Here is a 26,759-nt window from a genome sequence, read left to right as displayed (position 1 = left end):
TTGATAACCCGGCCTGGAACATTTCTCCATTGAGAGGCTGTCCTGGGCACTGTGGGGTGCTGAGCAGCACCCCTGCCTACCACCCACTGAGTGTTAGCAGCACCGCCATCCTGTTGTGGCTGCCAGAAATGTCCCCATACATTGCCAAATGTCCCAGCAGCAGATAAATAAAAGGAAAAAGATTCAGAAGCAGAAATCTGAGGAAAAAAAAAGAAGGTGCCAGTGTGGAGAAATGAAAGCTCAAATGTATGACTTAGTATTTAAAGAATCTATTCGTGCAGGATGGTGACCATGAACTTTCTGTGCACAGGGCAGAATAAGAAGTGAATTTAAGTGGAAGAGGACTGGAGCCTGGTCCCCCACACGACTGAACATGAACCCCAGCTTCTGGCTTGTATTTTCCTTCCTGCCGATGTCTCTGAGCAGCAGTTCTCAGAGCTTCTGCAAGACATGTAACTTCCCTGTGGTCTCATTCTCAGACTTGCCTCCCAGCAGGGCCCCCAATAGCCAGTCTTTGCTCCCAATTAGATCAGAGAAGGGACTGCCTCCCGTCCCCGAGCCAGAGAACACTGTGACCTCTCAACACTGAAGGGAGAAAAGGGACAGCAGGAAGCAATCGAACATATTGACAAAACAGAAAATGAAATAGACTTAAGGAACGATCCAGGGAGGAGATTTGGAAAGTAGAACAGAATATAACAAACTCTGCCAACCATTTCTTTTTCCAGAAGAGGTCAGGATTGATCACCAAAATCCCCAATTTCTGAGTAACAAGGCTTGTCACCCATGCACAAGTGTCTGCACTGCTTGGAAAAGGGCTCAAAACAATTATTTGACAAGAGTTCAAGTGACGGAATTTAAAGATAGTAAATCAGATGACAGAATACATCATTATTTTCATGAAAATCCCCATTTCAAAACCAAAATTCTCTCCGGGGAATTTTATCTGAATGAGAGTGGTGATTTATTTCCAAAGTCCACTGACATCCAATGGACTCACTGACAAAACGTTCGAGTGGACCGCAGAGTAAAGGCAGGCAGCGTGAGGAACCAGAGAACTTCTTCACCTGCTTTACTGACCATCCTGATGCAGGTGCAGATGAGGCAGGAGAAGTCATCAACGATGATATGTGGCCAAATCCATGACAGTACTACTTGGTCCCTGACATGGATGATCAAGAAGGGGAAGGAGAAGATGAGGATGATGAAGATGAAGGAGAAGAAGATGAAACAGAAGATGACCGATGGAACACTGATGGATTCCAGTGTTTGTTTTTAACTTTCTCCAGTCCCCGTTGTTCTTTTCTCTCGTGCCCAGTCTCCCTGTGTTTGAGGTCTTTTTTCTCTCCTTCACACCGTGGTTCTTGCCTCATTTGGGGGGTGTTGTACCTTTAGCAGAATATGGGGGGGAAAGAATCTCTGCCCCTTTGTGTTCCAAATTCATTTTTTGTCTCTTCCTGTCTCAACAAAAAACATTATGGAATCAACACACTGTGTTCTGTGGGGGAAAAAGAAAAACCTTCTGTTCCCTTAGTTCTGCTGGAAGCTGGAGGGTTCTAGGTGCCTGTGTAGCAGTGAATAGAATTCTAGCTTTTTCTCTCCTTTCTCTGTATATTGGACTCAGGGATTACACTGTGTCTCTAATAGAATATGGATAGTCAGCATTTACTAACATGTATCTGTCTACTTCCTTTTGTTTTAAAAAAAGAACTAAAAAATAAAAGGGGTTATAAGCCAGCTTCCCCTTTGGCATGTTTAATTGTGACATTTAGTGGACATCCTTGCCATTGAAGATGACACTTTTCAAATAAAATTCTTCCCTAATGGAGACTTGAGCACCGTCACTCAACAGGAGGATCAGCAGAGCCTGTGCAATGTATTCTATTGTAATTTTGTTCCTGTTCATTTAAGAAATTTCTGTTTCACTGGAAAGGCAATGCTCAGTTTTAAATGTTAAAAGTGTGCAAGTTGCTTTGTTACAATAAAACTAAATGTGTACACCAAGGATGTGATGCTTCCCTCTCAGGACACATGTGAATTTTCAAGTTTGAATTGCATAACATATTGTCAAACCATGTCAACCTACCACTGACTGGCGTGGCTCCGTTGCTTGGACATCGTCCTGCAAACCAAAGGGTTGCGGGTTCATTCCCCGGTCTTTGCCGGCTGACCCCAGGGCTACGTTCATGGAGTAAAGGGATTTGAACCAACGCACTAATGTCTGCAGAGCTGGGAAATATTACAAGTACAATTTGCTATCAGTTTCTGAAATCTCTAAATCATTCAGGATACCAGATTGCTTAAAACTCAGTTCTGAGTGCATTGTACTCTTAATTTTGTATTTCAAGTTGCTATGTTAAAAAGGTGGGTGTATATATATCTGGGTATAATAATAGTACCACCATCAGACAGACCTGCTGCTCTCAAGCCGAGTTACACACGGGGCTATTGCTGGCATGTCTCCTTGGCTCTATAAAATGTGGCCGAGAAGACAGGTTTTCAGTGAGAAGTCTGAATTGGTGGCTAAGAAACTCAGGCCGGGAGTACTTTTGTCTCTAAGTACCAGCTATTTAGCATATTTAGCATATATTTAGCATATATTTAGCATATCATTCTCAAACAAGACCCATCTATGTGAGTGTGGGCAAGATGGTGGACTCTGCTCAGTCTGCTAAATGCCATTGTGCACAGAGCAACATTTTAAGAAGCTACCTGATACCTATGCTTCTTTAAAAATATTTTGTTTATTTATTTTTAGAGAAGAAGGGACGGAGAAAGAGAGGAAGTGAAACATCAGTGTGTGGTTGCCTCTCACACACCGCCCTAGTGGGGACCCGGCCCACAACCCAGGTATGTGCCTTGACTGGGAATCAAACCAGCGACCCTTGGGTTCACAGGTCAGCACTCAATCTACTGAGCCACACCAGCCAGGGCTACCTATGTTTTTTAATGCTGTGAAATATAGTAGCTAGAAATGAAATGCCACTTAACTCTTTCAGAGATAAATGAATGAGCAGGCTGGTCAAGTGAAAAACCATTTGGTGTATAAAACTTTATAAATGAAACTATCCCATCAATAGGCAAAGTGTCATGAAAACCTATCTGGATGGATAGTATGTAATTTTTGCACAGGTCTCTGTTTAGTAATTGTATCACTGTATACTGGTCAGGAATCTTGCTCCAGTGAAAGAACATAGCTTTTTTTTTTTGAAGAAAAAAAGATTTTTATGAGCAGAACAATCTAGGAAGACTAGGAATTGTTTCTGGGGGCTTTGTGGTTAAGATCTGAGATTCTTCAATTAAAATCTGCATTAAACAGTACCCCAAAATGTTAATTCCACGATCACATGTCTACTATAGTGCTTTTAAGAAAACAAGCAACAGTAACTGTTTCTTCTTACAAAAGCGATACATGTTAATCCAGAAAAATTAGAAAATGTAGCTGAACTAAAAAGAAGAGATGTGCCAAATACCCTTCATCCCAGTAACCAGTGAAATACCACGCTTGATACTTTCATGAATTCACTTCCTAATTGTTTTTCATGTTCATATATTACAGTCTTTGGGCAGATAGAAATATATCACACCTAGTACCCTAGAAGGGTTGATCAACACATAATACTTTAGAGTTTGCTGTTTTTTCCATTTAATAAACTGTGAAGGGATTTCCACGTCAAAAAGTATCTACTTCCATGTTAATTTCAAGTCTTCCGTTGAACAGATGTCCTATAATTTAACCCATCCTCTGTTTTTGGAGATTTAACTTGCCTTCAGTGCTTTGAGATCATAAATAATAAATACTGCAGCAAACTTTCCCAAAGTGGTTGTTTGTACTCTTTTCCTTTTGCCCCCTATGTCAAAATTCCACAGTCATGGGGAGCACAGTATTTTTCAAACATGCAGACTTGTAAGGTTCTTAGTAAAAAAAAAAAAAAAAAAAAAAAAAAAAAGCTCAACAGCCCACAAGGAAGATTGTTCAATTTACATACTCATGGGTGGTATCTTTTTTTTTTAATTAAAAAATCTTTGCCAAATTGACAAGTTTCATGGTGGGCATGGAGGATGTTGGAAGAGTTATGTCATTCTGTTGAAAATTGCATAGTTTTCCGGCCTTTTCTGAATTGCCTATTTGCTCTAATGCCTTTTACACTTGAGCAGTCACCTTGAAAACGGAAGGTGAAACTAAGCAATGGGCAAAAAAGTCACCCAAGGGGAGGAAGGTGGCTCTACTTTTGACATTTGCACCAACCCGGAACACAGAGCAAATCACCTCCGACCGCAGGAGGGCATTTTATTATAGGACGCCCGCCCCACGCTGATTCTTGGAACTGTGTCGCAGTGGTCTGCACAGCCCCGCAGGGCTTCCTGTGCTGGGGACGCTGGGTGTTCTCTGGGCGAGAATGCCCCAGTGTAGGCGAAGAAAAATGGCCTGACCGGCCTCCAGAGACAAGAGGTGACAGAGCCGACTGGGCAGGGCTGAGTGGCTGGGAGGAGCACGTGACACTCCCCGGCTGGCTGGGGGCGGGGTGGGAAGGCCTGGTTGTGCGAGGCTAAAATCTACTGTCACCTCTGGCAGGAGAGTGAGCCTGTCAATTTCTATCTCCATCAGACCCTGAACCCACAAGAGAGGGGATTTCGGTAACATTTTAACTCTATATCTCAGGCATCTGAAAGCAGAAGGTAAGTTGCTTATCACTCAAGGAAACAAACTTGAGAAGAGTAACCTAGAAAACCTCACGGCCACTTTGTTGCTTTTTAAAATCTGGTGTTGAAAATAATCGGTGGCTGAGAGAGGGTCATATTTACCCCTAAATTAGAGACTGGCATTCTGAACAGAAATTGTGTTCATCTGGAGGGAATGGCAGTCAAATGCCTGGGGTTAAATATAGAAGGACATGAAAGCTGCTGGAATAAATAGCAAGTAAGCCTGGCCTGCTTGTAAAACAATCCATTTCACATCCCCTCCAGGGGCACAAGAAAGGGAACGTTAAAATGGTGATTCCAACGCAAGCGCAAGTAAACTAGTCTATGCGAAACTGGAATACAAATAAAAACAGTTCTCGCTCTTGTCCTTTCACAGTTCAGAAACAGTTGTGTGGTTTGGCGAGCAAAGTTGATACATTCACTGCTTGAGTTTGAAATATGCCATTTCTAATTTACAAAATGACCACAGTTGGAATTATCTCAGGCTTTCTAGGCAAGCCTGTTGTTGATTGTGCACGAGGAATGTTGACATTGTACATATTTTCTAGAATAGTACAATGACTCACTTCTGCAGAATGTGATGAAAATTAGAAAACGTGAAATAATGAGCTACTGTGAATTAACTCTGTCCTGTCAAGACAGATCAAAGTCCTTGCCAGAAGATTTAAGAAAACACACAGACACGTGGACAACCACGCTCATGCAATAGGGCTTTATTTTAAATAATCAGATGTTCAAGGAAGTAGTATAAATATATGTTGTTACTACCTTTTTCTTTGGCAAATACAGGTTAATGCTGGAATGTAGCTATTGGGAGTCATTAAGAGCATTATTCATCAGTGCAATTAGTATAATACTCCATAATGAATATGCTTCAAATGCAAGTGTTTGCTATCCTGTTTCATATGCGATTTGAAACACTGGCCCTCTGTGTAAAGTATGTCCATGCACTCTATATTTTCACTGTCAATTTCACAGAAAATATACTTATTTCTCCACTGCATTTGATAAAGACTTTTAAAAATAAAACACTAAATTATTTCCTTTCATTACTAATCCCCTTACTGCTGGCTCTCTTGAAATCCTATTACGTTCGCAGAGCCTGTAATCATTTGGATTTCTCCCTCTTTGTCGTTTGTTTCTCAAAGTTGGTGGAAGGCCAAGCCAGCGGCGCGCAGCGAGCTCAGCGCCCAGAAGGGAGGCTGGAGCTTTCCGGCTACTCGTCCCTTACCTCCAAGTACACCCAGGGTCTCCCCCAAGCCCAGCCTGCCTGCCCACCACTTTTCGCCACCTCCCGTGGGCCGGCCCCCCCACCGCGAGGGTGTCACGTGACGGCGTGGGACCCGCCTCCGGTGACGTCACCGCGCTCGCAGCCTGGGCGTTGAAGAAAGGATGCTCTAGTTAGGATGCTGTGCAGGTGGGTGGTCGGGCTACGCCATGAGGCACTGCAGGTAAGGGGCGCGCGACTCCTAGTCCCACCCGCGGGCCTGCGGCCTGGCAGCGCCCCAGGAAGGCAAAGTGGGGTCTGTGGTTGCTTCAGTTTTGCATGCACCAGGTGCGGAGGCAGGGGAGAGAGGGGCTGCTGCAGGCCAGCGTGACTTGGGTCTTTTGCATGCCCATCCCAGGAAAGTGGGCAGGGGCCAGGCAGGAAGACTTGGTCTCTTGTTCAGGAGGGGAAAAATCTGGAATGGTCACTAATGCAGGCTTTAGAAGGAGAGAGTGGGGCCTGGTCAAGATAACTATCAACTATTTTCAGCTGTCATTGTGCTTCTTAAATAACGGTCCATTATACTAATTCTGACAGGGGTTTGTCCTGAGAATTGAGCCTGATTTCTTTCAAGCAAAAGCTGCTTTGCTTTGAATGGAATGGAAACTTCTTCATTAGCAGTTTAAAGAGCTAGATATGCAATCCAAAGCATTTTTGCCTTATTTTGCAAGGTTTCAGCATTTAAAGGGGATATCTCATAAATGTATTTTACCCCCTTCAGGTGTTTTAAGTAGATTTAAAAATAACAGTATCCAATAATATTAACTACAATACAATGCAGCCTCTAAAGATAACACGTGAGGGAAAGAGAGTGAATCAGCTCTCTTAAGAACAAAATGGTCTTTGGAAGAGGGTGGGGGTGGAGGCAAGCACAAAAACCCAAGAATTCCCAGCATTGTTGTGAATCCCCTTGCAGAATAATGAGCTTGCTGACAGAAGGGGCCGACAATGACTCAGCGGCAGATGGAAGGGGGGTCAGGTGACTTTTCAGTTCAGTGGGATTTTTATGGACTTGGGAGGTCCAAACCTTTGTGTAGATACCTTCCTTTGGTTCAAAACCCACCCAAAGCTAGGGCAGGAGTGGGCACACGTAGGAGGAGAAAGTGGCATTCATTCCTGTAAACCGGGGTGCCCTCTAAGGAGCTGCAGGGGCAGTGAACTCTATTGGAACTCGCACGGTGAATACTGTGACCCACCAGCCACTGTTGGGGGACCTGCAAGGCAATGCCGCTGTTGTGGATATAATTGAGGAAGGCATTCCTCTCTGAGGTTGCACACCCATAATTTCTTTATTGCTGTCTTCTTCATTGGCGCAGGTTGACTTCCTTTGGGTCCCCACCCTCACTTGTCCCCCAGCCCAACTGGAGCAGAACAGACAATGGAGACAGAGGCGGTGGGGACCCGGATTCCACTTCTGGCTTGGGGCTGTGTAACCTTGGACAAGTCACTTTATGTCTTTCGGCCTCAGTTTTCTCATATTTGAAGGAACCCAGGAGTTTAGAGCAGGGTTTCTCCACCTCAGCACTAGTGACATTTTAGGCTGCATCATTCTTAGTCATGGGGCTGCCCTGCACACTGTATGATGTTTAGCAGCATCCCTGGTCTCCACCCACCAGATGCCAGTAACACTCCTTCCCTTCTCTCCAAGTTGTGACAACGAAAAATGTCTGCAGACACTGCCCCTCTCTCTGATGGGGGGCGGGCAGGGGGCTCCATTGGTCAGGTGAGAACCAATGATTCAGAAGATCTCTAAATGTTCTTCTGGCTCCAGTATTCTAGAATTCATTTCCTGTGATTGGTTTGTTGCTGAGCCTTGGTCAGAGTTCGGATTCCCTTCCACAGTGTTGTATATAGACGAAATACAAAGTGAAGGCTTCTATATGCTGTGGGGTCCAGAAATAGCTTCCGTCAAAGAGGGGTGGCTTATTTGTGTGCTAGTTGTAGCTGGGAAGCCATTTCAGCAGAAGGGGTGTCAGGGGAAACGGGACCTGCAGACAGTAGGTCAGTGTGTGTCCACCGCTGCTGGACTCAGCAAGTGGCACACCTGGATGTGTCCTTGTATGGGGCCACTTGGAACCTGGTGTGGACTAATGTTGAGTTCCTCTCTCTATCTGCGAAAGTGGGCTGAGTGGTGCTGGCAGAGGTGTCGTAAGCAGGGAACGAAAAGACCCGTGTTGCTGGCACTGATGGTGGGATGAGGCGGTGTGGTGTAGACCACAGGTAGGGGAGGTCAAGGCAAACTGCCCCCAAACCTCTCTGGGGAATGGAAGGTCACATGCTTTAAGCTTCCATGGGAAACTTATGTCTAAAGTGGGACTTACTTATGTCTAAAGTCTGGCTCTGCCACTTGGCTGGGTGGCTTTGACTGCAGCCCTTCCCTGTGGAGCAGTTGCCATACCCATAAAATGGGACCAACTGCACGTGCTGGTCCTGCTTCCTTGCCTTTTTGCAGGGATCAGATAGATGTAAGGGGGGTATACATGCTGGAAAATTCTCAAGAGGCAGGAAGCAGTGATGGCAGTGGCTTTGCGGGTGGAGGCATAGTTGTCCTTGTCCCCCTACTCTGGCCCGGGACTGTAATGTGTCCTGCTGCCCGTTCCCCTGCCATTAGCTCTCTCTTGGACTCTCTTGGCCCCATGAGACTTGGTCTCCCAGAGAGGACTGATGTTCAGTGTGAAAGATGTGTAGAAGGGTGAGCACCAGCAGCCCCCTTACCCTCTGCTGGTCGTTGTCCTTACAGGTCACATTCTAGGCTGTCCAGGCAGCCCCTCTGTATCCTGTACCTCAGAGTGGCTCCTTGCACCTTCGTGTGCCTTAAAGGGCTTGGCACCTTCACTGAGCCATTGGGCCCTGTCTTTGCAACAAGTCAGTATCAGGCAAATAAATAAATAAATAAATAAATAAATAAATAAATAAATAAATAAATAAATAAATAAATAAAAAGGGAAGATCCCTCATCAAATGAGACTTAAAAGACTGAGTAACTGTCATGCTCATCTCCGTTGTTATGGGATGGTTCCAGAGCCTGGGTGGCTTAACATCAGCATTTATTTCTCACAGTTCTGGAGTCTGGAAGTCCAAGATCAAGGTGCCAGCATGGTCCATTTTTGGTGAGAGCCCTCTTGTGGGATGCAGATGACTGACTTCTTAATGTGTTTTCACATGGAGAGAAGAGACCCAACCAGCTCTCAGGCCTCTTAGAAGGGCACTAGCCCCATTCATTAAGGCTTCACCCTCATAAACTGATCACCTGTCAAAGGCCTCGCCTCCTAACACCATCCCATTGGGTGTGAGGATTCCACATGTGAATTTGGAGGAGACACATTCAGTCCTTGACCATAATCAAAATATCATTTGTAGCTCTTGATTGGCTTCTGGCCTGAGCAAAGATCTATTATAGGCATTTAGGGACAGCTGAGTTATGTTTATGTGAGTGCCTATTAACTGATATAAGGAAACTACTGGAAATTTTATGAGATGGGATAATCTTGTGGTATGGTAGACACCTGGTTAAGCCCCTCCTGAATGGCAGGCAGAGGGAGAAACAGCCAGATGTTTGTTTCTGGTACCATATTTCAAGACACTTTGTTACATAGATAGATACACTCTGTATAGGTAGAGTCTTCCTTTTTGGAGTTGCATATTGCAGTAGTCAGGGATGAAGTGTCATGATAGAATAAATGACTTCTTACATTTTAAAAACCATTGATGAATGGCTGAGTAGATGACCTCTCATACCTGCTTCTATATTCCACCTGTTGCAAAATTATGTGTCATGTTAGCCTCTGAAAAATTCTGCCATTCTCACTCACAGGAGAATGAGAATGGAAAGGGTAAAGAATGTAAAATTATTATAAAAATAATTTGACAGCATAGAACCTCGCAAAAGGTCTTGGGGACCCCCATGGTGTCCTCAGATCACACTTGGAGGACTGCTGCTCTTGATCAACAATTGACTTTTAAATGATTCTGGTAAATAGAGACAGAATGAGGTGAGGCAAATATGGCTCAATAGGAATGCTTGTTGGGTCAGTCACTGCTCTTCACTGGGCTCCTCTCGATGATGTTCTGTGTACTTGAAAGTGTTCATAATAAGGAGTTTTTAAACAGGATAGAAAAGAAATGTAGACCCTTTGGACATGTGGGAGATTCTGACTGCGGCGGTCTGGGGGTGAGGAGTGTCTCCCCCTTGGAGATCATTTTACATCAGAAAACTTGCAGTGTGTCCTGTCAGGTGGTCATTTATTGACGACTATTGCAGGACATGTGGCCCACTGAAACTTTTATAATCAATGCTAATGGCACTGTATGAATGTAAAAATGCTCAAGAGGAACCGATCCTCTATGATCAACTAAATGCATAGACTTTAGATGTTGGAAGTAAGCTTCAACATCAAAGCAACCCTTACATTTTACATATGAGGAAGAGATGTCCAAAGAAGTCCGGTGACTTATCTCAGGTCATGTGACTAATAGTGACAGAGCTGGAGAAGCACCTACGTCCCTGGATGCCTGTATGGAATCTTCTTTTTTCCCTCTAGGCTCAGAGGTCAGGGCCTGTGTGTGGCCTATTCACTACTGCACACATAGCGCAGAACGCATGGCATAGTACGTGCTCAGTGAATATTTGTTGAATGAAGAGGTAAGTGAGATATTAGTATCCTGAGAAGAGACCGTCAGTATCATGAGAACTGCACAGGCATTTCCATTGATGTGAGCCTCAATATTCATTATTTATTCACTCAAGTAGCCAATATTTGTTGCGTCCCTGCTCTGCATCTAGGTCAGGCTTCCTTAACCTTGACACCTTGGGCATTTGGACTGGATATTCTATGGGGGGCTTGTCCTGTGCACAGCCATGTATTAGACAGCATCTCTGGCGTCCACCCACTCAATGCCAGTAGTAACTGCCGCCCCACCCCATCGATAGTAACTGCTGTCAATGTCTGTGACAACCAAAGTCCAGACATTGCCAAATGTCCCCTGGTGAGCACACTTGCCCCCGGTGGAGACCTACAACTCTAGGCAGTGGGATATACTAGAATCAAATGGGTAATGTTCATTCTCTTGTGGAAATGACTCTCATGTTGAGAACAGAGAAACTAAGTCCATTTTCTATATTTTGCCATCCAGTGAAATACAGGAGGAGGCCAAGGACTGACAGCGATGGATTGAGAATGCTAGTTAGGGTGGTCATGAAGGCCTCTTTGAGGACTAGCATGGGAAATGGGACCTGAAGGAAGTGAGGATGAATTTTGGGAACATCGAGATAGCTGAGAGCTCAGGGCTGAGGGGACAGCCTGTGCAAAGGCCCTGAGGCAAGACAGGGCGTTTGTATGTTTCAGGAGCCACAGGGAGGTCAGTGCGTACAGATGGCACTCATTCTTAGGTGTTGCTGGGGCTACTGACTCTGGATCATTCTAGGTGTGATGGGAGGCCACTGGGTTCTTTTGGGTGGGGGAGTGACATGTTGAGACTTGTGTTCAAAAGGGTGGCTCACTTAGAGGTGGTTGAGGGAGAAAGGGTGGCTGGTGAGCAGTGAGCTGGCCTGCGCTTCCCACTTACTTAGGAGCAATGTTGTGTTAGCACCTGAGGGGCCTCACCTATCAAAGGGGGCAGATTCTGCACCTATAATTACCACGTTTCCAGATGGGTCTCTCCCACCAGGTCAGGGCAGCATGATCCTTGAGGGGCCATGGCCACAGGGACAGCAAAGGAACTGGCATGTATGTTCTCCATATGATAATAGAAATGTCTTCTTCTGCCTGTCGTGTTGTGGATGAAGTCACTTGAGTCCTCAGGCCACAGTTTGGTGGCCATGGTCATTGGGATCACAGTTATGCCTATACACAGAGTTCTCACTGCCCCTTGAGCCCAGGACATTCTGTGAGTTGGCTGTTTTCAGGGCCTGAGGGCTAAGTCCCTAGGTCACTTACTGGCCCACCCAGATCATTCCCGGGCCATTGGAGCCTGACCTGAGCTCCCCCTCCCCTTGCTGGTCATGGTACACCATCATCTTGGATTTCCTTCCTCCTGGACCTATTTCCCTCTGTGGCTTTGCTCACAGGGCACTTGCTTCCGGTCGTACTGGTCTTTTTGCGGTTATCAGGAGCAGGGAGCCTGGCCATTGGTTGGATTGGTGAAAGCTCCAGGCCAGAGCCTTCCCTGTGGGAGGTGACTGAAGTCACTCATGGAAGTCTGGGAGTGCCAGGCTGGGCCCTGGACCCTCCCATCAGCAGCAACTCTGATGCCCAGGGTAGGTCTGGGGCTTGGCCAGAGGGAGACATGCCCATAGTGGCTGCATTCTGCTCTGCCCCCTTCCTTGGTGGCCTTGGTGGCCATGGTGGCCATGGTGGCCATGGTGGCCGGGGTGGTGGCCAGGCCTCTTTCCCCTGTGCCCACGCAGCGGTTTTTGCAACTGTCTATGGGCTGACTGTGCTTCCCTGCCTTTTGGTTCTTCGTTTCTTTTCTGGCTGTAGATGACTGAATGTGAAACTTATTTTTCCCCTGGAGATGCTGGCTGCTTAGAAAGGCTTTGCGGTTAATAGTTAGGAGGGCTGACCTCCTCGATGACAGATGAGTCATTTTTCCTCTTAGCTTAGTCATGCCTTCTACCAGCACGTCTTTGGCCCCGAGCTTATGAATTGACTGCCATTTCAGTGCTGTCCTTGGCAACCCGCTGGAATATGGTTAAGCCTCCCTGCGGCCATGTTCCTCTGTGGCCTGGCTCCAAGGACAGTGGGAGGAACACCTCAGGGCTGTACTTGGTGACTCCCTGCACTTAACCTTTACAAAGTTGCTAGTGATGAGGAGCTGTTCAAACCTGAAATTTCCACAAGGGGGTGTACCCTACATGAGCAGAACAGAGATTGTTGTGGAAGAAAATGGTCCATGAGACGGTCAGTATGCAGGAGTTCCAGGCAAGTGAGGGACACAGAGCAGCTGTTATGGGCTGAACTGTGTCCCCCCAAATTCATATGTGAAGGTTGCAGCCCCTCAGAGTGCAACAGTATTTGGAGACAGTCTCATTACACAGGTGATCAAGTTAAAATGACATTATTAGGGGGCCCTAACCCAGTCTCAATGGTGTCCTTATAAGAAGAGGGAGTTCCCATACACACAGGCCCAGGGCAAAGACCCTGTGAAAGGACACAGGAAGGAGACAGCCCTGCACGAACCAGGGAACAAGCCTGTCACCACTGTGACCTCAGGTTAGTGGCCTCTGGCCATCATTTCTATTATTTGAGGCATCCAGTCGCTGGCAGCCTGAGGGGATGAACAGGGTGGTGGTTTCGGGGAAGTGTGAGCCATCACCCACCTGGGAGGTCACAGGGAATGCAGGAGGCCTTTACTTGTCCCCAAGGCCTGCTAGGCTATTGTGGAAGAAGGGCCTTTGGGGCCTCTTATCTGGAGCCTTTGGGCCTGTGACCTCACCTTTCCTCTGCCTCAGTTTGCTTAACATGGGGCTGAGGGTGGCAGCATTTCATTCAGAGAGTGTCAGCAGCCCTATGGACTGAATGTGGGAGATTAGAAGGATGCCCTACACCAACTCGCTGTCATTGGTATTATGGCGAGAGGGAGTCTCTTGGGCTCAGAGCCCTCACGCCCCTCTCCCTGCCCCCTGGGGTGAGGATGTGACAACACCGACTCCACTGTTTCACCTAAGGCCACGGCATTTCACCTGAGTCCCTTTCCAATTCACAGACCCTGTTCCCAAATGAGACAGATAGCTGCATGGCCCTGGACCTATAGGAACCATGCCCCAGAGGAAGGGTCATGGGTCACACCAGCTCCTTAGGCGTGTGACACCCAGCTGGAGCTGAAGGAGCACAGAGCACCTGGGCCTGGCAGGTGGGCCAAGGAGGAAGGCGGCGGAGGAGGAAGTGACCCTCCCCACTCTACTGGCTTCAGGCCAAATGTTGAAATGGCAAAATTGTAATTCTCACATCTGTTCCTGCACGTCCTTTGTCTCTCAGCTTCCCTCTTATCGGGGCTTGGTACTGTCCTGGGTCCTGTGGCCCTTGGCCCCTCACCACGTGGCCACTGAGATCTGCTCTGTCAATACCCCTTGGTCTTTGCCCTCCTGGGGAATCCCAGCTTGTGGTCTGGAGGGTTAGTTGCAAGGGGCAAATGAACCATGGCCCCTCAATATTTTAAAGGTGTCTGCATGGAAAAAAGGGAGGCTCCACGATTTCAAGTGAATAATGAAATTGGTGACATCACAGGCAAAACAAGGTGAAAAGATGAGCCCTGATGACCCTGCTTCCTGGTGCTCATGCCCACATGTAGTCCCCTCCCACCCTGGTCACTCAGAGCTGACCTATGCTACCCATAGGGTACTGTGGAAGGCATGGCATATGACTTCCAAGGCTGGGCCACAAGAGACCCTACTGCTTCTGCTTTGTCCCTCAGATTATGTACTCTGGAAAAAGCCAGCTGCCATGTCCTGAGGACACCAAGAAGTCCTGTGGAGGTGCAGGGTGGAGCATAACTGAGGCCTCCTGCCAAAAGCCCATGCCAACTTGCCAGCATGTCTGGGAGCCACTGGAAAGTGGGACCTCCTGCCCCTCTTAACCCTTTAGATGGCCATAGCCAGGGCCAGTATTTTGACCACAATCCCCTAACAGACCTCAAGCCAGGAAGACCCAACCAAGCTTCTCCCGACTTCCTGGCCCACAGAAACTTTAAGATCACATGTGTTTATGTGTAGCCACTGAGTTCTGGCCTAACTTGTTATGCAGCATTAGGTAGCAAATACAACTGGTAAGAGCCCAAAGTTTTCTGGGAGAAGAGGTCAGCTCCCCAGCCTGTGGCTACTGCTGTCTTGCCTTTTCTGAAACTCTGCCATTTTCTGATGGCTCCACGAGTGTTCCTGGTGTGTGTTCTGTCCTCAGCGAGGGGAGGAGAGGAGCTTCATGCAAGGTCTGGGTATATGGATGCTAAGTTAGGGCATGCTGATGATGACTCTGAGGGTATGGATTTTAAGTTAATGGACAATTGCCTATATGTCATGAAAATGTATATCTGCATATTCATCTTCATGGCCTGGAGACTTCGCTACAGTAGCCCCCAAATGCCAATGGGGTTTGGATGTCTGGCCGTCCCTTCTGGCCCCTGGCATTTCTATGTAGCATCTCCCATTTTCCTCCTCCCTAGTGAATGTGACCCAACCTATAACACCACAGGGAACCCATGTCCTGAAAAAAAAAAGTGTACCAACCCCAGCTTTTGACCTGAATCATTTCAGTGGGAGATCATTTTTGTAAGAGATAATGGGAGAAGCACTTGACAGGAAAGGGAAAGTATTTCATGGACACGTCAGTTGAATAATTGTCCTGGTGCACGTGTCTTTTTTCTCTTGCTGCTTTTCAGCTATCTTCTTTTTCACTGGTTTAACAATCTGATCATGATGTATCTTGTTTTTTTCATTCTTTTTTTTTTTTGTGATTGGGATTTGTTGAGCTTCTTCTATCTGTAGGGTTGTAGTCTAACACTCCGAATCTTTGTATAGGAAGGGATTTCCTGCAGTAATGTTCTAATCAGCTAATCTAAAGTGATTTCAGAGAAACTTCTTGAGAAAGTTTTACACCAGTTCCCCTCTCACGTCCTCCACCTGGATAAGAACAAAAGGGCTTGGCCTGACCAGGCCTCAGGCCTCAGGCCTCAGGCACTGGAAGGCATCTTTCTCTATCTCTTCCTTGTTTGTTCAGTTTCTCAACTTTCACTGGTGACATTTCCGGTGGGGTCATTCTTTGGTGGTTGGTCAGACATTTATTGGTTGCCCTTCACATATCCCCAACTGGGGACCTGGCCTGCAACCCAAGTACATATCCAGACTAGGAATGGAACCAGAGACCTTGTGATGTTTGAGATGATGCTCAACCCACTGAGCCATGCCAGTGAGGGTGAAAGTGAGCATTTGTAGCCTGAAATGTCTTCCCATGTCACCAGGGGTTTTCTTTCCAGCATAGCGCCCTTGACCTGAACCCCAGGGACCTTGAGAGTGGGGACGAGTTTGTGGAAGAAAGATGACAATACTGATGCCAGAAGAAGGCATGGATGCCCCTGAGCAAAAAACCACAGTGCCCAACAACCTGCAGTTACTGATGGGCAGGCCACACTTTCACACTTCTTAAAATTGCAAAATATCACAAACTTGCCAAAAAGCACCTAACACCTAAATGTATGGCTTCACGGATTGTAAAAGACACATCTGTGTTGCCACCTGCCACCTGACATCATTGATATGATTCTGTGTAGGTGGGATCACACACTGTATTCTGATGTGTCTGACTTGGTCAATGTGCTGTGTTTAAGACTCTTTTGTTACCAGTACATTTGGGGGACCATTTGACGTAGACGGAGGCAGAGGAAAAGAAACCAATGAAGGGTGTGAAGGTGTCCTGCCATGTCTTGAGTGGAGGTTGAAGTTACATATTGGAGCACATGGAGAAAGGAGGAGGCCTTCCTTGCCTGTGTTTTTGGCCCCTCCAACCTACTACAGGCAGAAGAATTGCTTGTAGAGCTCCATCTGGTGGCCTTGTGATGCAATGACACCCCCTGTGAGACCAAGAGCACCCAGCATGGTGGCCTTGAGAGGAGCAGCGAGCACCCAGGAACTGGCAGCCAGCACACGTCAGCCCCTGAGCTCAATGCCGTGTATGGTCCGTGTAGGTTGCAAGGAAAGCGGGTCTATAAACTATGCTCGTGATTTGTTGTTGGAGCTCCTGGCAAACCTGTGAGAAATGAAGCTTTTGGGAAGTTTTTTTTTTTTTTCTTTAGCAGCAATTTAACCAAGGTCTGGCTCTGCACTATGTGTTCTCAGGTGCTCCCCTCCCTGTGTCCAAACCTTTCATGGTGCCTTGTGCTGTGGGTGACCTCCAGCTCTGTGGGCTGTGAACAGTTTAGTAGAGCAATGGTGCGGTCATATTTTTACTTATGAACCAAGGGTATCTAGGATCTTGCAGCATTTAAATAGCTAATTCATTGGAGAAACTTTTCTGGTTGTAGGATATACAGACCTCAAACTGTGTGTACATGTATGTGCAAGTGTGTATATGCATGTGCATGTGCATGTGTGTGCACGACTACCTTTTATTTTCCCAAAGCTTCCAGGTTGACACATTGTGACTGAGGTCTTTTAGTTGCATTTCTGTGGTATCATCCCTCCTGCTAGTACCTCTGTGAGGGACGAGTGTGCCTACTTATCTCTGGCCTTCTCCCAGTGGGTCATGGGGCTTTCTTTGCTGGCTTCTGTTGCTTGGTGAGGGTTGTAGGTCTGCGGCATGCTCTAGTCTCTTGAGTGGGGCCTGGCAGGTCACAGATAACAATACACACTTGGCCTGGGGCAGGGGCCGTCGAACCATAGTCCCACCCCACCATGAGTTTCTGTAAATGCAGTGTCGCAGGCACACAGCCACATGCCTCCATTTGCCCCTTGTCTAGGGCTGCTTTTCCACTCCCGTGGCTGAGTGGGATAATTATGACAGAGACCGTATGGCCCACAAAGTGGAAAATAGTTCCTGTCTGGCTCTTTGCAGGAAACATAGCCAGCCCCCAAAGGAGAAAGGTGGTGAGGACAGCTTTTTGGAAAGGCTTCTCAAACCAGGAGGAGATGTTGGTGGCAAAGGAATCTGCTGGCATTTACCCCTGTGGTGACCAGTCTTCCTTGCTGATTGGAGACTTAGTCTTTTAATCTGAGTTATGACTTTCCAGTCCATTTACTCAAGTCATCTGGGGCTCAGTGAAGAGAGCAAGGTGCAGGATAAGACGACATGGTCTGGTTTGGGAGAGGGACACTGGCACCCGGTCACTGCTGGGCCAAGAGAGGAGGGGATGGTGGAAAGCGTACAATGACACATATACAAGTGGGTGTAAAAAATGCCAAATGATGGCAGCCCACATAGCATGGTTCCAAGTGGAAAGGTATGCAAATCTCTTTCTCTCCGGGGTATAATGGGGAAACCCATAGGGGTTTATTCCCACAGTTGATCACCCTGGGGGCCCAGGCGAGTCCATATGACTCCTGAGCTATGAATGGTTTTTACAGTTTTTAATGATTACAAAACAACGGAAAGATTTTGTGACCCATGATTATATGAAATTTAAATGGCAGTGTCCATAAGTCAAATTTTATTGAAACAGCTCCAGTCATGACTTTGTGTATTGCCTCTGACTGCTTTTATGTGACAATGGCAGAGTTGGGTCATTCCAACAGAGGCCATGTGGCCCACAAATCTTCAAATATTTGTTATCTGGCCCTAAATAGAAGGCATTTGCAGTTACAGGAGCCAAGACAATAAAGAAATGATAATTACACTCAACAATGTGGATGGATCTTATTAAATAATGTAGAACAAAAGAAGAGGGTAATAAAGCATTCCATTGATATGAAGTTCAGAAACAGGAAAAATCAGTCCATGGTGTGAAGGTCAGGATAGTGGGTACCTTTAGGGGTGGGGCAGGACCTGGAAGGGGACACGAGAGGGCTTCTAGGGACGTTCATGTTCCGTTCTTTGATCTGGGTGGGTGTATTTTTTTTGCAGAAAAAAATGCTTAAAATGCTTACCATAGGCTAACCCAGACCTATCTCCCACATTTGGCTGCTTGAGTAGCTCAGAGTAGTTTCTGCAGAAGGTGGATGTGTTAGATTTACTCCTTGTGCTTACTAAAACTTAAATTCTACAGAAAACAGGACAAACTCAGAGGCTATGGAGAACTCGATCCTTAGATGTGCCCTGTGATGATTTCCCAACTCAATCCCCAATTCCCTAACGTCTGTCTTCCTTTGGTCTGAGGAGGGAGAAATCAGACCCTTTGTAGCAGCTATGGTGTGAATTCCCATTGACAAGCATGGCCATGGACTTCGGCTGGTTTCTACCATATTCTACAGCTTACCTGCCACTTGCTTTTTGTATATATGTTTGTGTATATTTAGTGATCTCTTCTGAATCCCACTTTTGGGTGCCCACTGCTAAGCGTTATGGTCAGTAAGAGTCACAGGTTTTATGATAACTTTTGAAGGAGTGGGCTTATCAGAGAGACTATCCCAAGTTTTAATTTTGCCAACAGCAAAGAGGATTATTATTTTTATTATCTTTAGTGATTTTCTGCTTTGTCATGACTGATGTAAAGAGCTGGCAGTGAGGATAGCTCTGAAATTTCTGCAAAGTCCCATGGGCTTAACCAGTATCTGGGGCAGAGACAAATAATTTTAATTAATTAAAACACCTTTGCTTGTTCCTGAGGGGGTGAAAGGGACTGGTAGTAACGTTTGGCCTCTGTGTCATGACTAGATGGATTTCTTTTGAACAAAGAGAATAGTCTGTAATAATGTAAACACTCTGAGGAGTTTTCAGGAAAAGATATTTAAAACGCCAGACATATTCATGTTTTCATGCTTTTGGGTCGCCAGGGAGGAAGCCCCCAGCTCCCTCTGGAGAAGTTAATGCACATTCCACAGATGGGGTCAAACAGGTCAGAGTCACGAGGGTGAATAGGAGCTTTTCAGACAGAGGACAGGAAAGCTGGCCCAGGTGGAGGAAACAGCATACTCAAAGCCAACTCTGCACACACATAAACTCATTACTGAAATTCTGCAGCACACCAAAAAATATATTCTATTTCTGCTGATCTGACAAAAATAGGTGTAATTTTCATTGATTCATACCGGACGGCTTTGTTGTGTTAGCTGTTGTCATTTTTTTTATTTGACAAACTCGGGGAAAAGAGGTCAGTGCCCCCAGCGGACTAAATCGTCAGCTATTGCGTGTTTTAAAAATTCTTGTGGCACACTCGTTGAAAATCGCCATTCACATGTATGGGCCGGACGTTTTTGTGCAGAGCGAGTTTTTGTTTCAACCATTATTGCCTGGAGTTGTGGCTTCACTAGAGATTTGGTTGAATCTTAGGTAACATGAACTCATTTTTGATACAGTGTGCAAGTCTGCAATTTTTCTATCTGCAGGCCGAGTCTTTCTCCCGGAGGCCCACCCTTTGTGGGCCAACGGTCTGCCATCTTCTTTTTCCCATCAGAGATTTTCTTTACCACATATAATATGAGGCTTATTACCATCTTGTTTTTATAAAAATGAGAGTGAAATCTTTGCTTTCTAATTTTACTCTTTCCCTTTTATTATTGGAGGCTACTTTCTTATGCAACATGATTCTTCCCTGGGCACTCATCAGCCGGTGTATGTTTCAGCTTGGCATGGCTCAAACCTCAAACTTTTAAAGTTTTAAGGCAGCTGAGTCGTGCAGATGGCCGATAAATCAATCACTATAGCCACTTTATTGCTTGTAAGGTGATTACCCCACTTTGCCCGTAGTGACTTTTCAATTTGATTAAAATGCAGTTTCATCAGGTCGTGGCTGAGCCCTCCAGATATAAAAATAAGTAAAGCAATGAGAGAAGCCTGCACTTAAATATTTTTATAACTACCCTTCACCTCTTTATTCAGCACTTTTGTGGTTCTCGTCCTATAATTCAAATTTCCATACTCCTTGCCAAAGGAATTTTTATTTAATGCTTATTCCAACCTCTTGTCTTTGTAAGAGTGTGATATTTTCCCTGCTAACTGCTGGTAAGCACTGGCCCTTCTGCAAAGCATTTTCTTTCTTGCAAATTAACTCTGATGGGATTTGTAATCAGGCTCTGATGGTGGTAGAACATGGCTGATGTCTTGGTTTATTTGCAATTGTTTCTCAGAGAAGAGGAGCCAGAATAGTGGGAGAGGGATTGTTATGCAGGAAAGGAGTAAACCCTCAACTCTGCTACTGTCCTGGCAGCGAGAGCCTTTCTGACTGTATTTTAAGAAAAATGAAAACTGAGCACATGCACCCAGAGCTCCTGGCCCAGGGCAGTGTCGCCTGCTTGGCATGGCCCTCGGCTTGTCTTAGGCCATTCAGGCCACTGTAAGAAAATATCATAGGCTTGTGGTTGATAAACAGCAGATATTTATTTCTCGCAGATCTGGAGGCTCGAAGTCTGAGATCCAGGTGCCGGCGTGGTTGGGTGAGGACCCTCTTCCCAGTCACAGACTTCTCACTGTGTCCTCATATGATGGAAAGGACAAACAAGGGAGGTCCCTGGAGTCTCTCTTATAAGGACACTATTCCCATTCATGGGACTGTGCCCTTACGACTTGACCATCTTTCAGAGACCCCACTTCCTAATACAATCAGAGTGACAAAAAGGTTGAGTCCCCAGCAATGTACATGTCTAGCTGAGGTTGAAGAAGGGCAGCACTCTGCAGTCTTGTTTCAGCTTTCACACTGTGAACAAGCATCTCTTCACAGTCTATTTAGTGCCACCTGTTTTACATTTTTGTGCCTTTTTATTGGTGATTTCACTGTTTACAATGGTGCTGAAACTCAGTGCGGGAGTACCTACAGCATTCTTCATGCTGCCCAATCTAGGGTATTTTTGTTATAGCAGCCTGTATCGACGAAGACAGACTGTGTGTGCATGTGTGTATTTCATTACAACATTTCAGCACATGCCTGTGCTGAAATAATTCTTCCTGATATGAGAAAATACTACACGTGGGTTATTCTGCTGGGTGTGTGCAGATACCCTGCTTGCAGTTTTAACCACAGGTTTTCTCTCTCAGGTGTAAGTAGCATGGTTTCATGCACGGGTGATGAGCAGCTCTGGAAACCTGATGGATTTTCTCGATGAGCCATTCCCTGATGTGGGGACATATGAGGACTTCCACACCATTGACTGGCTGAGGGAAAAGTCACGGGACACTGACAGACACAGAAAGGTACGTGGCAGTCCTAAGAGACATGTCGAAGGGGCTCCCCTGCTTTCATCGGACAGCTATTGAGATCGGACTCAGGTTCCTGTGTCATCGGTAGGCTGGGATCTCAGGAAGGGAAGGGCTGTGGGAGAGGCAGCCTGAAAATACTGACTCTCAGAAGAATGTCGGCTTCTATTAAGACAGGGAGGCAAATGGGTGCTCTTGCAATGTGTTTACATGTATCCACCTGCCTTGTGAGTGTGATCCATGCTAGAGAATCCAGAGTTCTTGTGTTTAACATTGAACGTGGAAAACAAAAGAAGTTAGTGATGTCTTTGTTAAGGAGGTTGTTTTGTGAATGGGGCATTATGATGTAAATTCAAATAAGAATTCTATTCAAAATGGTGGCTCTGAATTGATGTCTCCCTTTAAAATGGCTTTTGAATAGGATTAAATCACATTTAATAAGTTTAAGTAAGTGACTATTTTCAACTAGAAAGCCTATTTTATCCTTGTGATAGGTAACTGAAAGAAGGATGCAGTGGGAAATTGGTTGGTTAGTGACATTTGTTTTCTCAAGCACCTTGTTTCCTGAGGAAGGTTTCAGGCAAGGAAGCCTGAGTTGGAAAATGTATGCAGATGATACAGTGTCTTTCTGTTTCTAGATAACCAGCAAAAGCAAAGAGTCTGTATGGGAGTTCATCAAGGGTCTGCTGGATGCCTGGTCAGGATGGGTGGTCATGCTGCTCATCGGCCTGCTAGCAGGTATGTGGAAGGAGCAAAGCTGAGCTACTGAGCCCCAAAGCGCTAGCTGTTTGGGTTGGTACACTGAAGAGGGAGTGTGTCTCTTTTACTCCATGCAAGGAATTTAGTGCTTGAAATGCTTGACAGCAAAATACATGACCATACATTTAATGTAAAATTCCCAACCCAGCGCTGGCTGGTGTGGCTCACTGGATTGAGTGCAGACCTGTGAATTGAAAGGTTGCAGGTTTGAGTCCCAGTCAGGGCACATGCCTGGGTTGCGGGCCAGGTCCCTAGATGGGGGCGTGCGAGAGATGAGCAATTGATATATTCTTTTGCACATCAATGTTCCTTTCCCTTTTTCTCCCTCCATTCTCCTCTCTCTAAAAATACATTTAAAAAATAATAAAAAATCTGTTATCTGTAAGGCATGATCTGAAGGCAGGGCCCAAGTGTGGTCAATGCAAAGCAGTAATTTGGGAGCTGGCCAGTCTTTCCACACAGGTATGAAGGTCTATGGGCCATACTGGATTTCATGAAAAGCACACATTTTACATTCTATACTATTTGGCTATGTAGAAGGCAAGAAAGTATGGAGAAATTTTTCTCTCTAATGATAAAATGTGAGGCTGGCCTTTACTAATACTGGCAGGCCCTGGAATGAATTGTGAACATCCCAAGACACTGAAAATAATGTAAGACACCTTAGGAGCTGGAGGTATGTCCAGCCCACATGTTGTTCTGACCCTCAGGACCTCTGTATCCTTCATTTTTATAATCCTAACACCATGTTTCCAGAGTGAATGGTAGCATCCGTGGAGGAGAAACCTACCCTTTTACTATCTAATGCACCAGCTTTCTATGGAAATTCTTTCCTGAAACTTACTTCCTTTTAGGAGGTTTTGAATGTTAATGCCTACAATAAAGAATTTGAGCATGCTAAACACATACCCTTCATAACCCCTTACCTATAATGACGTAAGGGTTATGGTTATAGGATTGACCAGTTACTGTAATACAGGCAGAATATAGCAAATGCTCTAAGAAAGACAGAATGCTAATGGAGCACAGATATAGATTTTGTGATTACTGAGAATTTCAATTTCTAGGTGCTTCTTTATTTCTTCCATATACAATTGTAGGAGGGGCACCATCGGCTTTAGCACGTCACAAAAAGCCAAGAGGAACGCTTAAGGGGGACTGCTTTCCTTCTAGTCACAGGAGCTGTTCGTTCATTGCTCCCAGTCTGTCCTCTCCCAGTGGCATTCCCAGTACATAATGGCAGCAGTGTTGGAAGGGAAATTCAGTTTTATGGATATATAGTGTCTTGCCACCAATTTGTTTGACTGCTTCTCTGAAGACCTTTGAAGGTAGGCAGGGTGCAAGTTGGTTATGAATTTTGAAAGTAGGCAGGGCATGAATTGGCTATGAATTATGAAGACATACCCTTTATAAAACTCCCCTATTTAGAATAGAGTTATAAAACCATCCACTGTATCATTGTCTTTGGCTCCTAGGAAGGAGACACGGATAGAGAAATGAAGAAATCCAGAATAGATTTTGTGCCATCCTGCTGGAGCAAACAGCACAGTGTAGATTTATTGACTAGTCTAAGAGTCTGATTGGGCTGTCTTTAACCTGATATTAACCAGTTGGCTTCACTATCAACCTTATTTCTGTCACTTCTCTTAAGAAGAATCACCTGGGGAATTAAAAAAAAAATAATGCTCCCTGAGGCTTCAGATAGTATGTTTGGAGATGATGTCTTAGCACTGAGAACAGAACCCCACGTTTTCCTCTTCTCCTCCACCTGTGATTATAATGTGCAGCTTGGGTAAGAACCCACTGGAGAAAGGCTAGCCCCTGAATACATCAGCAAATGAGTATAACAGGAAGGCAAGAGTGACAGGATACTAACAGTGAAGGTGGCCAAAGTGTTCCTTGGACCTGAATATACGTAGCTTGAAGGGAAAGTCAGCAAAGTGCACCCCATCGACTTTCCCATTCCCCAGTAGTGCCCCAGACATTATATTTTGACTCCTGAGGTGGAGAGGTCTGAAAAGGGTCTCCTCTGTAGAACATTTATGAGAACTTGTCGCTGGGTGTCGCTATTGCTCCACCAAACGACATTTCACTGAAACATGAACGAAGCATTTATTGTAACTCACCACTGGGTGTCAGTGTTGCTCCACAAATGAAAGCATTAATGAAGGATTTATTAAAAGTAACCACTGGGTGTCGCTGCTGCTTCACAAACGAAGCGTCTATCAGAATTCATCACAGGGCATCGTAGTTATTTCATATTTAGAAGGGAGCTAAAACTCCCAGCACTGTGAGAAGCGGAGTCAGCCAGGAAGATTAGGTGCAGGATAATGTGATGACAAATGAATGAATGGTGGTGGAATTTGGGGTATCTGGTCCCTGGCTATCAGCAGGACCGTACCCTCACCTTCTTTTAGTTCTTTGTTCAATTGCCATCTTTGACTTGAGGTGTTCCCTGATCACCTTTTCTAGAAGTACACCTCTCTTTGTCGGAGCCTCATCCCCCTTGCCCACTGGATGTATGTGTTGTGAGTATGTATGTAACAGCTTTATTGGGGTATAATTTACATACCATATAATTCATACAGTTTGAGTATACAATTCAGTGGTTTTTAGTGTATTCAGAGTTGTACAGCCATCACCACAATCAATGTTACGACATTTTGATCACAGTCAAAGAACCTCCATACTGTTTAGCTCTGAAGCTCCAGTGTCCCCAGGCTCCTCCCTGCCCCTGGCAACCACCTGTCTATTTTCTGTCTCTCTATGGTTTGCCAACTCTGGATATTACATGGAAATGGAATCATACAATATTTAGTCTTTTGTGATCAGATTTCATTTACTCAGCATAATGTTCTTAGGGTTTATCCACGGTGTACCGTACTCCACTCCTTTTTGTTGCCAAACACTATTCTGTTGTATGAATATAACACATTTTGTTTTTCCATTCAGCAATTGATGGACATATGGGTTGCTTCTACTTTTTGATGTTGTGCTGCTGTGAACATTTGTGTGCAAGTCTTGGTGTGTACACCTAGAGTAGAACTGATTGATCAGATGGTATGTTTAACTTTTTGAGCAACTTCCACAGTATTTTTCAAAGCATCTACAGCACTGTAGTGTGCTATACAGGTGTAGGCAAAAGTAGGTTTACAGTTGTGAGTATACCAAACACAGAGTTTATTCTGCTATTATCATTTATTTATTACTTATTAATAATTTATTTGGATTATGTAAATCTACTTTTGCCCACCCTTTTATTTTTATCTCCACTACTAATCACCTTCAAACAGAATTCTTGATTTACTTACTTATTTTGTTTAGTATTTCTTTCTCCATCCATGAAAGCAGGGACCTGAGTCAGCTTTGTCACTACTGTGTGCTCAGGGCATGACATAGTGACTGGTATATAGTAACTAGATGCTCAGCTGATGGCTGGAGTAAACTGATGGGCCTGAGTTTTCTGATGTTCATTCACTTATTACACTCCTTCACTCAAAATGGATAAATCTTTCTAACCGTGTACCTGAAGGCACACAACAATGGACAAGGTACATGGCCTTTGTCCACTTAGAATGGACACAGGGCATGGGTGTCTGGCCTGATCCCCACTGTGGCATGCAAATCAGACAATAAAATCTTCCTCGACCCCAACTTAGACACTAGTAGAGTAAACAGGCATACCTCAGAGATAATGTGGATTCAGTTCCAGACTACTACAATAAAGCAAATATGGCAATAAAACAAGTATCACAATAAAGCAAGAATCACAATAAAAGCAGGGCATACCCTTTATGCTGGAAGAGGGTCTTGTCTTCAATTTGCAAAATATGCAACATCTGTCAAGTGCAATAAGCTAAGCTCAATAACATGAGATATGTCTTTGATATATACACATATATTTAATAATGATATTATATATTAGATAGATATTACATATATAATACCATGGTATCAGGATATGATAGATATGGTGATAGGTGAATACCTGGGAAGTATACGTAGCTCAAATTTGGAAATCAGGGAAGGCTTCCTGAAGGAGGTGATGTAAATGAAGATAAACAAGAGATTGCAGTGCTGCCTGAGATGGTGTAAAGAATAGAGCTGCAGGGCTCCACGAACATGGAGTGGGTATGTATGAGAATTAGTGATGGAAAGCAATGAGGCTGGCGAGGTAAAATAGACCAGCTGTTCAAGTCTGTGACCTGTTGAGAATTCACACTCCTAAGAACAACATGTAGCTTTAATGTAATGGGAAG

At 45.2% G+C, this 26,759-nt stretch overlaps 1 protein-coding gene and 1 pseudogene across 3 annotated transcripts in view; both read left to right on the top strand.

Annotated features, from left to right (window-relative positions):
- The first annotated feature begins 373 nt into the window (after positions 1-373).
- Positions 374-6,089, top strand: LOC119058304 (protein SET-like; annotated as a pseudogene).
- Positions 4,514-26,759, top strand: part of CLCN4 (chloride voltage-gated channel 4) — a 54,310-nt gene continuing 32,064 nt past the window's right edge. Inside the window, exons 1-4 of one of the 3 annotated variants that reach the window (XM_053655815.1) lie at positions 4,514-4,680; positions 5,853-6,121; positions 21,583-21,738; positions 22,380-22,479. In XM_053655815.1, the coding sequence (XP_053511790.1) occupies positions 21,613-21,738; positions 22,380-22,479 (226 nt within the window). In that variant the 5' untranslated portion in view covers positions 4,514-4,680; positions 5,853-6,121; positions 21,583-21,612. Of the gene's footprint in view, positions 4,681-5,852; positions 6,156-21,582; positions 21,739-22,379; positions 22,480-26,759 lie in introns of all 3 variants that reach the window. The other 2 variants (XM_053655816.1, XM_053655817.1) reach the window with 2 other exon arrangements.

Source organism: Artibeus jamaicensis, unplaced genomic scaffold (assembly GCF_021234435.1).
Source record: "Artibeus jamaicensis isolate MK-2021 breed Jamaican fruit bat unplaced genomic scaffold, CSHL_Jam_final scaffold_1283, whole genome shotgun sequence".
NCBI lineage: Eukaryota > Metazoa > Chordata > Mammalia > Chiroptera > Phyllostomidae > Artibeus > Artibeus jamaicensis.
The sequence above is the reverse complement of the archived record's forward strand: the minus strand, read 5'-3'. Positions and strand labels throughout refer to the sequence as shown.